Here is a 14,580-nt window from a genome sequence, read left to right on the forward strand (position 1 = left end):
GTTCACTTTAGGGATTCATTTCCATCAGAATGTGCAGAAAGGACCTGCAGATGCAGGTCTACACCGAAGATAGACACAAAATGTGTTGATCTTAGGATACAGCTAAGAGTTCCACCAGGGTAAGACTGTCCAATGTCCACCACAAAGCCAGCCTTGGAGGATCAAGTGGACAATTGCCATTTTGTACTGTACAACGACTCAGGTTATTCTTTTGAAAATCATTTTAATTTGATATTTTCTACTTTTACTTTAATGAAAGAACAGAACTATTTGAAGAAAATACTTTTACATAACTCATTAAATGTGACCATTTATAAATAAGTAGCTGCCCGTGACTAATAACCTCTTTCCTACATTTAGTGCTGAGTTTGCTTTGATCTCTGATGGCTGGATACATTTCAGCTAGGCAATGACTGGAGTGAAAAGTAACTTGCCGTGCACTACACAAAAGCACCATCATTATAAACTGTTTAAATCATAGAATACAAATATAAATTCCATTCCTTACTGTGTAGAGCACAACTGAAATGCAAGGTAGACACAAAATGCTGGAGTAACTCAGTGGGACAGGCAGCATCTCTGGAGAGAAGGAATGGGTGACGTTTCGGGTCGAAACCCTTCTTCAGACTGAGGTCAGGGGAGGGGGCGGGACTTTGTGTCCCACCCCCTCCCCTGACATCAGTCTGAAGATGCTGCCTGACCCGCTGAGTTACTCCAGCGTTTTGTGTCTACCTTCGATTTGAACCAGCATCTGCTGGGTTTTTTTCCTTACACAACTGAAATGTGTGTTGGATTATCTGTCAGCATTCTCTTTTCTGGGTGAAAGAGCCGAAACCTGTTTTTCCTCTCCTGATTACAGGTATCTCACCTCACATTCCTCAAAATATCAATGGAATCTTCTTGCATCTTCTCTGCAATTGGCGACCAGATGTGATCACCCCTAATCCTCCTGCACTCCAAGGAATAGAGTCCTAGACTGCTCAACCTTTCCCTATAGCTCAGGCCCTCGAGTCGTGGCAACATCCTCGTAAATCTTCTCTGTAATTTTACTTTTTGATTTTATGCCACTACAAATATATGCTTCCTTGAAAGGAAATATGCCAACCATGAAGACATCCATCTCCCTGCTATTCACAACAGGGACATCTCTGCAGAGATAGACACTAAATATTGTGGTAACTCAGCGGATCAGGCAGCATCTCCGGAGAAAAGGAATAGGTGACATTTTGGGTTGGAACCCTTCTTCAGACTGAAAGATAGAGAAGGCCAGAACAAAACAGGTCCGGCAACCTCGCCAAAGCCAACTATCAGAAAGAATAGTTCAGTCTGAAGAAGGGTCTCGACCCGAAACGTCACCCATTCCTTCTCTCCCGAGATGCTGCCTGACCTGCTGAGTTACTCCAGCATTTTGTGAATAAATCGATTTGTACCAGCATCTGCAGTTATTTTCTTATATCAGAAAGAAAATGTGGAACAGCCTCTTCAAAGTTGGCTCCTGACAGAAAAAAAAATACATCTCCGTCTCCCTGAGCTCCTACAAGCCATGATATTACCCAACAAGCCAACCACCAAACCAGTGACAAACATGTCTGTCATCACCTCAGCACCTCTCTCTGTCATTCTCACTGCAATGTTATACTGTGTCTCCACTCAACCACTCCAAATTCCTGACGTAAATACAAAGATCAATTCCACACCTGATGAACCAGCATCCGGACTTCCCACCAAAAGTACTGCGCATCCCCAACAAATGAGTTACAACTTTCCATTCATTCAGATTCTAGTCTTAAAACCATTGACAATTCCAACACACATATCAGTAAAAGTGAAGGTAGACACAAAATGCTGGGGTAACTCAGCGGGACCGGCAGCATCTCGGGAGATGGTGACGTTTCAGGGCCAGTCCCGCCCCCTCCCCTGACATCAGTTTGAAGAAGGGTCTCGACCTGAAACGTCACCCATTCCTTCTCTCCTGAGATGCTGCCTGACCCGCTGAGTTACCCCAACATTTTGTGTCTACCTTCGATTTAAACCAGCATCTGCAGTTTTTTTCCTACTCAATAAAAGTGATTTCCTATGGGGATTGTGATTTAAAAAAACTACTGATGCCCCCTTCAAATTACGTGTACATTGTTGTTCACATTCAATGAAGATAAAATTAACTATATCAGTTTTTCCAACAGCAGATACGTTTGTTATTTTGGGAGTTCCTCAAGTCCAAGATTGTTCATACTGGGGCAGATGCATCTTTGTTGGAATATTTTAGTTCATGCATCCACATATATTCCATTCATTAAGTAATCCATTTTGATGTAGTCCCTTCTTTTATAGGAGTGTATTATCTGTTTACTTAAAATAACAACCACTATTGTTAGAAATAACATTCCAAATCCCAGCGCTGCAATCAGTCCGCTTTTAACTTCCATTTGTGAATTTCCAAACTTTCCTGCTGATTCCTCCTGACCTCCCAAACTCTGTCTTTGATCCTGTTCCCCGCCATCCTTTTTATTAACACCTGCATTGTTTGAAACCGCAGGTATATTGGTGAGGAATGGAATTTTCACATCGGGAACCCTGGTTGCAGCCGGTTGCAGATTTCCACGTGGTGTGGACTTTCTTGTCGAGACGGTTGAGATGGTGGTGGTTGTTGAGGTTGTTGGTCGGACGGTGGTGGTCACCGCTCGTGTTGCTGGGAGAGGAGACATTGTCCATGAGGTGGTGGGTTGCCTGCTGGTTGAGGCAGTGGTGTTTGGGAGAGTGGTGGTTGATGTGGGATGAGTGGTGATCACGGCTGGTGGCCTGGTGGAGTGTAGGGTGCTTGGCAGAGTAGTGGTTATTGTACTTTGAGTGGTGGTGGTCTGTGACGTGGTCGGAAGGGTGGTGGACATTTTAGACTCAGTCGTGCTGGCTTGTAGGGTGGTTGGAAAGGTAGTGGGCATTGGAGGTGGAATGGTGGTGGTTGCAAGAGTAGAGGTCATCGAAGGTTCAGTAGTGGTGGCTTGTAGGGTGGTTGGAAGAGTAGAGGTCATCGTAGGTTCAGTAGTATTGGGATGGATGGTGGTTGCAGGAGTAGAGGTCACCGTAGGTTCGGTAGTGGTGGCTTGTAGGGTGGTTGGAAGAGTAGAGGTCATCGTAGGTTCAGTAGTGGTGGGATGGATGGTGGTTGCCAGAGTAGAGGTCATCGTAGGTTTAATAGTGGTGGTTTGGATGGTGGTTGGAAGAGTAGACGTCGTTGTTGGTTCAGTAGTGGTGGGATGGATGGTGGTTGCCAGAGTAGAGGTCATCGTAGGTTTGGTAGTGGTGGTTTGGATGGTGGTTGGAAGAGTAGACGTCGTTGTTGGTTCAGTAGTGGTGGTCTTCAGTGATTGAGTGGTGGGAAGGGCAGCAGTTCTCGTTGATGTCGATGGCACGACTGGGAGTCCAGTGGTTGGCACGGTCTTGGCAGATGTCAACGAGAGACTGTTCTGGACGGTGGCTGCTGGTGACTTGCTGGTTGTCACTGGAGAAGTGGTGGTCACTAGTAAGTGTGTGGTTGTCACAGGGGCAGCAGTAGAAGACCTTGTTGGCAACACGTTGGGTGGTGGGAGGGTGGGGTCCATCATTGGTTGCTGGGCTCCAGATTGAACAGTGGGCAGTGGGCGATGGGTGGTTGTCGTTGACTGGACCGCACTCTCGTGACCGGGAGAAAGGTCAGACCCTGAACCTCTGAGGTCAGCTGCAGTCCCACCATCTGAAGATCCTTCCCCATTCTGGGAATGTGATGTCATCGCAGACTTTTCCAACTCTTGATCTGCATGCAAAAAAGAAATGTTTGTGTTTTTCTGATAAAACATGAATTCATTAATTCCTTGGATAGAAAAAAAATTAGTTTGTTCTACATTGGTTCACATCAAAGATACTAGAGGAACAAGATGAACCACTTCGTTGAACTAGCCTATACTGATGTGTAGTACGCAAAGGAGCGTAATGTCCGCCATTTTAGTAGGCAAAACCCGCAGGTCGCTATGCCTCTCGCAGTGTAATCAGTGTTTTGGGGGAACAGTACGTGGGATGATACCGTTAAAATGCAGAATATATCTCATCTATCAATTCACAGATTTTTGTTATTTTTCTTTTTAAATGTTTCTGCAAGTTTCTGCCTACTAAAATGGCGCCGACATACTACGGATTTTAGGGTCAAGTGGTCTATCTTGCTCCTCTAGTACCTTTGGTTCACATAACATTGTGATTCATTTTAGTTTAGTTTATTGTCATGTGGAACGAGGTAGTGAACAGCTTTTTGTGTTGCGCACTATCCAGTCAACGGAAAGAGTATTAATGATAGTACAATCAAAGATCTGAAATCAGAAGTACATGGCCCACTAGGTCATTACACTGGGCAATCTATAGGTATCAGTTCACACTAGTTCTGTGTTATCCCACTTTCTCATCCACTCCCTACACACTCAGGGCAATTTACGAGATGAGAACGGTTTTTTTCAAACAGAGAGTGGTGAATCTGTGGAATTCTCTGCCACAGAAGGTAGTTGAGGCCAGTTCATTGGCTATATTTAAGAGGGAGTTAGATGTGGCCCTTGTGGCTAAAGGGATCAGGGGGTATGGAGAGAAGGCAGGTACGGGATACTGAGTTGGATGATCAGCCATGATCATATTGAATGGCGGTGCAGGCTCGAAGGGCTGAATGGCCTACTCCTGCACCTATTTTCTATGTTTCTATAGAGGGGCCAATTAACCTACAAACTTGCACGTATTTAGGATGCGGGAGGAAACCGGAGCACCCGGAGGAAACCCACACGGTCACAGGGAGAACGTGCAAACTCCACACAGACAGCACCTGAGGTCAGGGTAGAACCTGGGTCTCTGACGCTGTGGGGCAGCAGCTCTACCCGCTGTACCACTTGCCGCGCATTGCTTCCTTATTTGTCCAATGCCTCTGCGCCAGCATCAGAATTCTCATTCAGTTTTCTATTTTCCATTCCATCTACTATTTTCTCTTCTCCCTCCGTCCCACCCCTCCACAATAACATGTTCGCAGTTTTGATGAAAGGTTGTCAACGTGTAACATTCATTAATTCTGTCTCGCAGATGCTGTGTGAATTTCCAACAATTCCGATTTTTATTTCAGATTTTCTACAACCCCAGTATTTTGTTTGCGTCACAGTTCCCTGCCCAAAAAACTGTGTGTGGGTGGGGGGGGTCTAACTGCAAACATGGTTACTAAACATTTACAGGTTTTGTGACCGCATTGGTTGGTTTGAGGATTAAGTTTATTATTGTCACGTGTACCGAGGTATAGTGAAAAGCTTTGTGCTTTGCATGCTCTCCAATCAGATCAGTTAATACTATACGTAAACACAATCTAGTCAAACTGCAGAACAAGAGGTAGAGCAAAGGGGAAGATACAGAATATAGTTCCCAGCATTGCAGAGCTGTAAATCAATAATTTACAGATGCAAGTTTGACCGGCACGGTAGCGCAGCGGTAGAGTTGCTGCTTTACAGCGAATGCAGCGCCGGAGACACAGGTTCGATCCTGACTACGGGTGCTGCACTGTAAGGAGTTTGTACGTTCTCCCCGTGACCTGCGTGGGTTTTCTCCGAGATCTTCGGTTTCCTCCCACACTCCAAAGACGTACAGGTATGTAGGTTAATTGGCTGGGTAAATGTAAAAATTGTCCCTAGTGGGTGTAGGATAGTGTTAATGTACGGGGATCACTGGGCGGCACGGACTTGGAGGGCCGAAAAGGCCTGTTTCCGGCTGTAGATATATGATATGATATGATATGATGATGATGATAAGCATCTATCTATCTATTTACTAAAACTCTCGTTTGTTTGTTTGTTTGTTCCTGAACTACAGCCAAAACGGTACACGATAGCGCGACAATTTTAGGCCCACCTTATTCACCGTCGTCCCTTTGGTGCTAATGGAAGAAGTTTCATTGAAATCGGTGTTATATTTTTAAAGTTATTTACATTTTAAAGTTTAAACCTAGGGAGGGAGGGGGGTGGATGGGGGGAGGGGGAGGAGGGAGGATAAGGGTGGTTGAGGGGGGATAGAGTGGTGGGGGGGGGGGGGGGGGGGGGAGAGGAGAGGGTGCTGCACCAATGCAGGAGAGGTTTGGGCCCAACGGGTCAACTTGGTCTAGTTACCAATAGTTTCTGTTGCAGGTATGCTGAAATAAAAACAAGCATTTGTTTCAACACTTTATATCAGTTGATATTTAAATAACAAATGTCCGTTACCTTTTTCGACGACATAGCTGGTGTATCCTTTCAGATACTTTGTGGGACAGGCATCTTTGTTCGGACAATGAAAAAGGTAGCAGTTTGGGGAAGAGTTCTCCTTTGGAGCAAATGTCATAAAATTGCAGAGTTGTCCACCTAAACAATAATTAAAAAAAAAAAAAAAGTTTTAATACATCAGCCTCGATATGATTTGAGAAGCCTACAGCAGCTTATTAATACAAGAGTAAATTAAGCCTGTGCTGGAATATCAAGTCATCCAGGGGTTGGTGGTGGAGGCAGGTATGATAGTGACGTTTACAATGATTCTGGACAGGTGCATGGCTCTGCGTGGAATGGAGGGATGTGGATCATGTGCTTGCAGTCTGTGGGAGTTATTTTCTAATGTCTGATTACAATCACATTTAGCTTAGGTTAGAGATACAACATGGCAACAGGCCGCTCGGCCCACCAAGGCCATGCCGACCACCAATCACCCGTTCACACTAGTTCTACGTTATCCCATCCTACTTTCCCAACCACTTCCTACACTCTAGGGGCAATTTACAGAGGGCCAATTAACCTACCAACCCGCACGTCTTTGGGATGTGGGAGGATGTGGGATGTGCGCCCGGAAGAAACCCAGGCAAGTCACAGGGACAACGTGCAAACTCCGCACAGACAGCACTTGGGGTCAGGATTGAAGTCGGGTCTCTGACGCTGTGAGGCAGCGGCTCTACCTGCTGCACCACTGTGCCACGTCGTATAATTAAGTTTCTGCAGCTGAGGGGCTTATTGATATGAAAAATCCCATGGAGTCTGAGAACATCATGACCAGTTTTCTTGGTTGGGATTTTGACACCTTACTGACTGTAACTGTGAGACTTTATCATGGTGACAATCTGATTTACTGGAGCATATGCAGCTGTACAGGACCTTGGTCAGGCTGCATTTGGAGTATTGCGTGCTGTTCTGGTCACCCCATTACAAGAAGGATGTGGAGGTTTTGGAAAAGGTGCAGAGGAGGTTTACCAGAATGCTGCCTGGCCCAGGATGTTTTAGATAGAATGAAAGGTTGGACAAATCATTTTCTCTGATGCTTTTGAGGTTGTGGGGAGATCTGATAAAAGTTTGTAAAATTATGGGAGGCATAGATTGGGTAGACAGCAGAATCTTTTTCCCCCAAGATGGAAATATCAAATACTAGAGGGCAATCGACAATAGACAATAGGTGCAGGAGTAGGCCATTCGGCCCTTCGAGCCAGCACCACCATTCAATGTGATCATGGCTGATCATTCTCAATCAGTACCCCGTTCCTGCCTTCTCCCCATACCCCCTGACTCCGCTATCCTTAAGGGCTCTATCTAGCTCTCTCTTGAATGCATTCAGAGAATTGGCCTCCACTGCCTTCTGAGGCAGAGAATTCCACAGATTCACAACTCTCTGACTGAAAAAGTTTTTCCTCATCTCAGTTCTAAATGGCGTACCCCTTATTCTTAAACTGTGGCTCCTGGTTCTGGACTCCCCCAACATTGGGAACATGTTTCCTGCCTCTAACGTGTCCAACCCCTTAATAGTCTTATACGTTTCGATAAGATCCCCTCTCATCCTTCTAAATTCCAGTGTATACAAGCCTAGTCGTTCCAATCTTTCAACATATGACAGTCCCGCCATTCCGGGAATTAACCTAGTAAACCTACGCTACGCTGCAAGCCTGGCTTTAAGATGAGAAGGGCAAAGTTTAAAGGAGATGTGCGGGCCAAATTATTTTACACAGATTTATTTATTGTTCAGCTATTTCTGCAGATTCCAAACTGCAAGTTTTATGGCTTTGGGCTTTCTTTATGTGTCGTTGTGAAATGCTGTGTACCAGGTGAATACAAAGCTTGATCATCAGAATGTGTAATCACCACCTACGATTGCACAACACTTTTCTTTTAATCTTAGTTATACGTTTAACTCATCAGAAAGTTATTTTGGGCAATTTTCCTGACTTTTCCATGTGACTTGTTAAAGTTTGCAAGTCACATAGGAACATATGGTATGTTCATATGGTCATAAGGAATAGGAGTAGGATTAGGCCATTCGGCCCATCAGGTCTACACCGCCATTCAATCATGGATGACCTATCTCTCCCTCCTAACTCCATTCTCCTGCCCTCTCCCCATAACCTATACACATGTACATAGACACCTGTATTAATCAAGAAATGTTATGGTGTTATTAACATATCTTGAAATCAGTGCTCACCTGTTATCGGTAAATCACTGCAGCACCTGTTGAGACACTTCTCCACTGTATCCGTGTAGAATGGGCTCAAGCTCTTCAGCCCTTTCGAAAGACCATTCGTTACGTTGATTGTATTGTCCAGGCTGCTTGTATAATTGCACTGTGAATGTTGTGCCAGACACACGTGGTTTGTCAGCAAAATCAGGAGCAGCGATGGGAATGATACACCATGCCAACAAACCATATTGACAACTTTCGTAGCTGCTTAACCTGGGCCAACTGCACACTCATTAGACGCAGAGTGCCGATGTCTGTGATCGTTCTGAGGGTGTGCCGTCTTCAATAAACAAGAAGTGGGGTCTGCAAAATCACAAATGAGCCACTGAATATTCACTCGTGGATTAGCATTTACAGAACACTTTCAAAAATCGTACAGCCTCCAAATAATCGCAAAAGTACAGTCTTCTTGGTCGATAATTTACAGGGCCCCCCTTCAATACCAATTAATGACTGAAAACTTGTATATTTACACAATGGTCAAGGAGACACACGAGACTGATGTACCCCATGGTGAACCCTTCTCTGATACACCCCTTCAGAACTCCAAACAACACAGATTGCTAATCTTGACTGATACTTAGAACACAGAACATCGAACTGGCCCTTCAGCCCGCAATGTCTGTGCTGAACATGATGCTAAACCAACCCATATCTGCCTGCACACTCCACACTGGCAGCAACTGTGGACAGGAGCGATCCCAGAGACGGCAACTTTACCCACTGAGTCACTGTGCCATCCTTGGACAGTTACAGGGTGCTGGTGTTTTGTCCCATATTTGATAGTCTGAATTCCTATTTTCATTCTAGCTGCTCCTACATTCCCACTGGTAACATTAATGCAAGATGTTAGTTAATATTCACATGCAGATGTCAACAGGAAGTGGATACAGGAGCAAGGGAAAAATAGGAAGATTGTAGGTGCTGAATTGTTACTAATTAGAGGGATAGGTACAAATGAGGTGTAGGAAAATAACTGCAGATGCTGGTACAAATCGAAGGTATCATCAAATGCTGGAGTAACTCAGCAGGTCAGGCAGCATCTAGGAGAGAGGGAATGGGTATTCACTAGAGAGATAGTTGAGAGTCTATGTGCGTTGAAAGGCAGATACAGCATGGAAACGCCATTGGCCCATCGAGTCCAGGCCGACCATTGATCAGAACTAGATAGCACACCAGTTCCATGTTATCCCACTTTCTCATCCACTCCCTACGCACTGGGGCAGTTTGCAGAGGCCTGTTAACCTGCACGTCTTTGCGACGTGCGAGGAAACTAGAGCGCCCAGAGGAATCCCACGCGGTCACATGGAGAACATGCAAACTCCACCCAGACAGCAACTGAGGTCAGGATGGAACGCAGGTCTCTGGCTCTGGAGGCAGCAGCTCCACCCGCTGCGACTGTGTGCTGCCCATTAATTACATGCTTACACATTCCATGCACAAAGCAACGTGAAATTAAATCATTTTGTCATACCCGATTCTTCACGTCCACACCTGTCCCAGCGTGTGTGTTTTAATTATAAAAAGGGCTTATTATGATCTGATTTATTTTTTTAAACATTGAGGCCATAATTACAGGCAATGAGGAATCCTGTAACTAACAGTAACAAACTACTGTAGCAAATCAATGTCACTACACAACGACTGTAACAAACCATTATAACAACTGTAACCAACCACCTAATGTCACACATCAATGTAACCCCTCTCACAACGACTGTAATCACTCACAGTAACAAATCAATATCACAAACCATTGTAACAAACCACTGTAACTATTGGAACAAACCACTGTAACTAACAAACTACTGTAACAAACTAGTGTAACTACTTTCACAAACTACTTTCACAAACTAGTGTAACTACTTTCACACACTACTGTAGTAAACTACTGTAACAAACTAGTGTAACAAACTACTGTAACAACTTTCACACACTACTGTAACAAACTACTGTAACAAACCACTGTAACTAACAAACTACAGTAACAAACTGGTGTAACTACTTTCACACACTACTGTAGCAAACTACTGTAACAAACTACTGTAACAAACTAGTGTAACAGATCAATGTAATTACTCTCACAAACTACAGTAACTACTGTAGCAAATCAAAGTAACTACTGAAACGAACTACACACCGCAGACTGAGGTTTCTTCAGCACCGGATTCAGAAACAAACGTTGGCCACATTAATGAATAGTTTCCCCGGCCCGGACAGTGGACAGTGGACAGTGGACAGTGGACAGTGGACAGTGGCAAAGACACGGCAGCTACTGGGGACACAGCAACAGCAACACTCCCTCCCTCCCTCTTCCTCTCCCATTCCCACCCCCTCCCTCCCTCTCTCTCTCTTTCTCATTCCCACCCCCCTCTCCCTCCCCCCTCTCTCCCGTCGGGCCGGGCTCGGACTCCCCCACCCCCACCCCCACCCCGGGGTGCCCCCTCACTCACCCACTGGGCTGCTCGTCACCGCCGGCGTCCCGGAAACGGGTGAAGCCGCTGGCGGACCGGACTCACTCGCCCCACACATTCCGTCACGTCTGGTGGCGAAGCCCGGCCCCTCCCGGGACAGACCAGCCCAGGACAGGACAGCCCAGCGCTCCCTCCCTCCCCTCCCGGGACAGCCCAGCGCTCCCCTCCCGGGACAGACCAGCCCAGGACAGCCCAGCGCTCCCTCCCTCCCCTCCCGGGACAGGACAGACCAGCCCAGCGCTCCCTCCCTCCCCTCCCGGGACAGACCAGCCCAGGACAGGACAGCCCAGCGCTCCCTCCCTCCCCTCCCGGGACAGGACAGACCAGCCCAGGACAGGACAGCCCAGCGCTCCCTCCCTCCCCTCCCGGGACAGCCCAGCGCTCCCTCCCTCCCCTCCCGGGACAGGACAGACCAGCCCAGGACAGGACAGCCCAGCGCTCCCTCCCTCCCCTCCCGGGACAGACCAGCCCAGGACAGGACAGACCAGCCCAGGACAGCCCAGCGCTCCCTCCCTCCCCTCCCGGGACAGACCAGCCCAGGACAGCCCAGCGCTCCCTCCCTCCCCTCCCGGGACAGCCCAGCCCGGGACAGGACAACCCAGCCCCTCCCGGGACAGACCAGCCCAGGACAGGACAGCCCAGCGCTCCCTCCCTCCCCTCCCCTCCCGGGACAGCCCAGCCCGGGACAGGACAGCCCAGCCTCTCCCGGGACAGACCAGCCCAGCCCAGCGCTCCCTCCTCACCACACACTCACACACTCACACTCACACACACACACACACACTCTCACACAACCCGTTTCCTCATGTTTCCCCACTGTCCTCGCTGCCCGTTTCATTCTCACTTTCCTGCTGTAACATCAACACCACTGGAGCAGTGAAAGCTGTCCCTCGTGTCTTCTATCTTCAAAGTTTTGTTTTTCTAGCCTAATTTTTAATTTAGCTCAAGGGATGGGTGATTCTAGATTTATTTTACTCGTGTTCAGCAAAATCTGCAAATGCAATTATTGTTGAGAATTTTGCTCCTGAGATTTGCGAGGATGTTGTCAGGACTGGAGGGCCCGAGCTACTGGGAGAGTGGGCAAGAAGAACCTATCTTCGGTTTAATCCGAAGATAGACACAAAATGCTGGAGTAACTCAGCGGGTCAGGCAGCATCTCTGGAGGGAAGGAATGGGTGACGTTTCGGGTCGAGACCCTTCCTCAGTCTGAAGAAGGGTCTCAACCCGAAACATCACCCATTTCCTTCTCCGCAGAGATGCTGCCTGTCCCGCTGAGTTACTCCAGCATTTTGTGTCTATCTTTGGTGGAAAACAGGCCCTTCGGCCCAACATGTCCACACCAACCAACGATCACGTTCTATCCCGCACACCAGGGACGATTTACAGAAGCCAATTCACCTACAAACCCGCACGTCTTAGGAATGTGGGAGGAAACCAGAGCACCCGGAGAAACCCCACGCGGTCATGGGGAGAACGTACAAGCTCCATACAGACATCACCTCTGGTCAGGATCGAACCTGAGTCTCCGGCGCTGAAAGGCAGCAACACTACCGCTGCGCCCACATCCCTCTGTTCTGCAACCCTCTCCTGGGGTCCACTACTTACGGTGCATGGTCTGGTCTGGTCTGGTGCACCAATTCACCGTCTTAATTTCCGATGTATTTATTCACAAAATGCTGGAGTAACTCAGCAGGTCAGGCAGCATCTCGGGAGAGAAGGGAAGAAAAGTATTCTTATCCTTTCCGGAAGCACCATCAACTTTACAGAGTAGTAGTCACTATCTCCAAACCCATCCCCCTTGGCATTTCCAAACACCTGCATGGTTACATTCCCTATCCTCACGTCCTGTTCTGCCACTTCTCCATCTGTGTGCGGCTCTAAATAATCTCCTTTAAAATGCCACACCCTCTGAGCCGTTCACACTATCTCCTTCTGAGGCCCCCTCGGTCGTGGCTGACCAAGGGCGATGCATCCTAGTTGGCTGCTTGCTCCACACCTCGGCTAGAGCAGCTTCGCTTGTGGCTGACGAGACCAATGTGGGAGTGACAGTCTCTGTGGCAAAGGTCACATTTGTGTGTGGTCTCTGGTCTGTTGAAGTTGCTGCGCTCCTTTCTGTGTGCCCGCTTGTCTGCCGCTGTGTTCATCAGTTTCTCTTCCCCCGTTTTGAGATGTTGGTTCAGGATACCTCTCCACCTTGTGCGGTCGGCTGCAAGGCTCTCCCAGGACTCCACATCGATGTTGAGCGACTTCAAATCTCTGTTGCAGACATCCTTGTAACGTAGCTGGGGGCGGCCGATGGTTAGACAATAGACAATAAACAATAGGTGCAGGAGGAGGCCATTCGGCCCTTCGAGCCAGCACCACCATTCAATGTGATCATGGCTGATCATTCTCAATCAGTAGCCCGTTCCTGCCTTCTCCCCATACCCCTGACTCCGCTATCCTTAAGAGCTCTATCTAGCTCTCTCTTGAATGCATTCAGAGAATTGGCCTCCACTGTCTTCTGAGGCAGAGAATTCCACAGATTCACAACTCTCTGACTGAAAAAGTTTTTCCTCATCTCCGTTCTAAATGGCCTCCCCCTTATTCTTAAACTGTGGCCCCTTGTTCTGGTTCTCCTCCCAGATGTCAGCTCTCCGTAGAGGATGTCTTGTGGAATACGGCCATCCTCCATGCGGTGGACATGGCCCAGCCACCACAGCCTGTGCTGCCTGAGTAGAGTGTACATATTGGGAAGGCCAGCGCGAGACAGAATCTCGGCGTTGGACACTGTGGCTTGCCAGGATATACCCAGGATACGGCGGATGCTTCTAAGGTGGAAGGTGTTGAGTCTTCTCTCCAGTCTGGCATATGTAGTCCATGTCTCACTGCCGTACAGCAGCGTGCTGTTGACACAGGCACTATAGACTGCTATCTTTGTCTTCACTGTCGGCTTTGGGTTGGTCCACACTCGAGTTGTGAGGCGAGCGAGAGTTGTAGCTGCCTTCCCGATCCTCTTGTCAATCTCTGTGTCCAAGGAGCGGTTATCGGTGATGGTGGAGCTGAGGTACATGAACTGATGGACTGCATCGAGTTCGTAGTCGTCGATGGTGATGACAGGCGGTGCCCCAGGATGTTCATCTTCTTCAGGCTGATGGACAGCCCCAAGTCCTTGCAAGCCCGATAGAAGCGGTCCATCAGTGACGGTAGTTCCTGCAGGGTGTGGGACACAACTGCTGCGTCATCGGCGAACAACATGTCTCTGATGAGAGCTTCACGTACGTTTGCCTTGGCTCGGAGGCGGGTGAGGTTGAAGAGCTTGCCGTCTGATCTAGTACGCAGGTAGATCCCCTCTGTTGCGGTGCTGAAGGCATGTTTCAGGAGCAGAGTGAAGAAAATCCCAAAGAGTGTGGGAGCGAGGACACAGCCTTGTTTGACGCCACTGTGGATGTCGAAGGGCTCCGAGAAACTGCCATGGAACTGCACTGTCCCCTTCGTGTTGATGTGGAAGGATTCTATCATGCTCTGCAGTTTTGGTGGGCAGCCAATCTTTGGAAGAGCCTTGAATAGGCCATCTCTGCTGACGAAGTCGAACGCCTTGGTGAGGTCAATGAAA

At 47.8% G+C, this 14,580-nt stretch overlaps 1 protein-coding gene across 1 annotated transcript; it reads right to left on the reverse strand.

Annotated features, from left to right (window-relative positions):
* Positions 1-1,361: 1,361 nt before the first annotated feature.
* On the reverse strand, positions 1,362-11,046 carry LOC144603325 (uncharacterized). The gene is made up of 4 exons (XM_078416455.1): positions 10,965-11,046; positions 8,476-8,814; positions 6,246-6,383; positions 1,362-3,790 (listed from the first exon to the last, which is right to left on the reverse strand). Exons 2-4 carry the CDS (start codon positions 8,696-8,698, stop codon positions 2,268-2,270), a joined length of 1,884 nt encoding a protein of 627 aa, XP_078272581.1. The 5' UTR covers positions 8,699-8,814; positions 10,965-11,046; the 3' UTR covers positions 1,362-2,267.
* Positions 11,047-14,580: the final 3,534 nt, after the last annotated feature.

This window comes from Rhinoraja longicauda, chromosome 20 (assembly GCF_053455715.1).
Source record: "Rhinoraja longicauda isolate Sanriku21f chromosome 20, sRhiLon1.1, whole genome shotgun sequence".
Lineage (NCBI taxonomy): Eukaryota > Metazoa > Chordata > Chondrichthyes > Rajiformes > Arhynchobatidae > Rhinoraja > Rhinoraja longicauda.

Excerpts from the sequence above, each read along its gene's own strand:
- LOC144603325 (XM_078416455.1), bottom strand. The coding sequence starts at position 8,698 with ATGGTTTGTTGGCATGGTGTATCATTCCCATCGCTGCTCCTGATTTTG. Across the intron at positions 6,384-8,475 it reads CAGTGATTTACCGATAACAG|GTGGACAACTCTGCAATTTT; the intron begins GTGAGCACTGAT and ends ATTATTGTTTAG. Across the intron at positions 3,791-6,245 it reads CAGCTATGTCGTCGAAAAAG|ATCAAGAGTTGGAAAAGTCT; the intron begins GTAACGGACATT and ends TTTTGCATGCAG.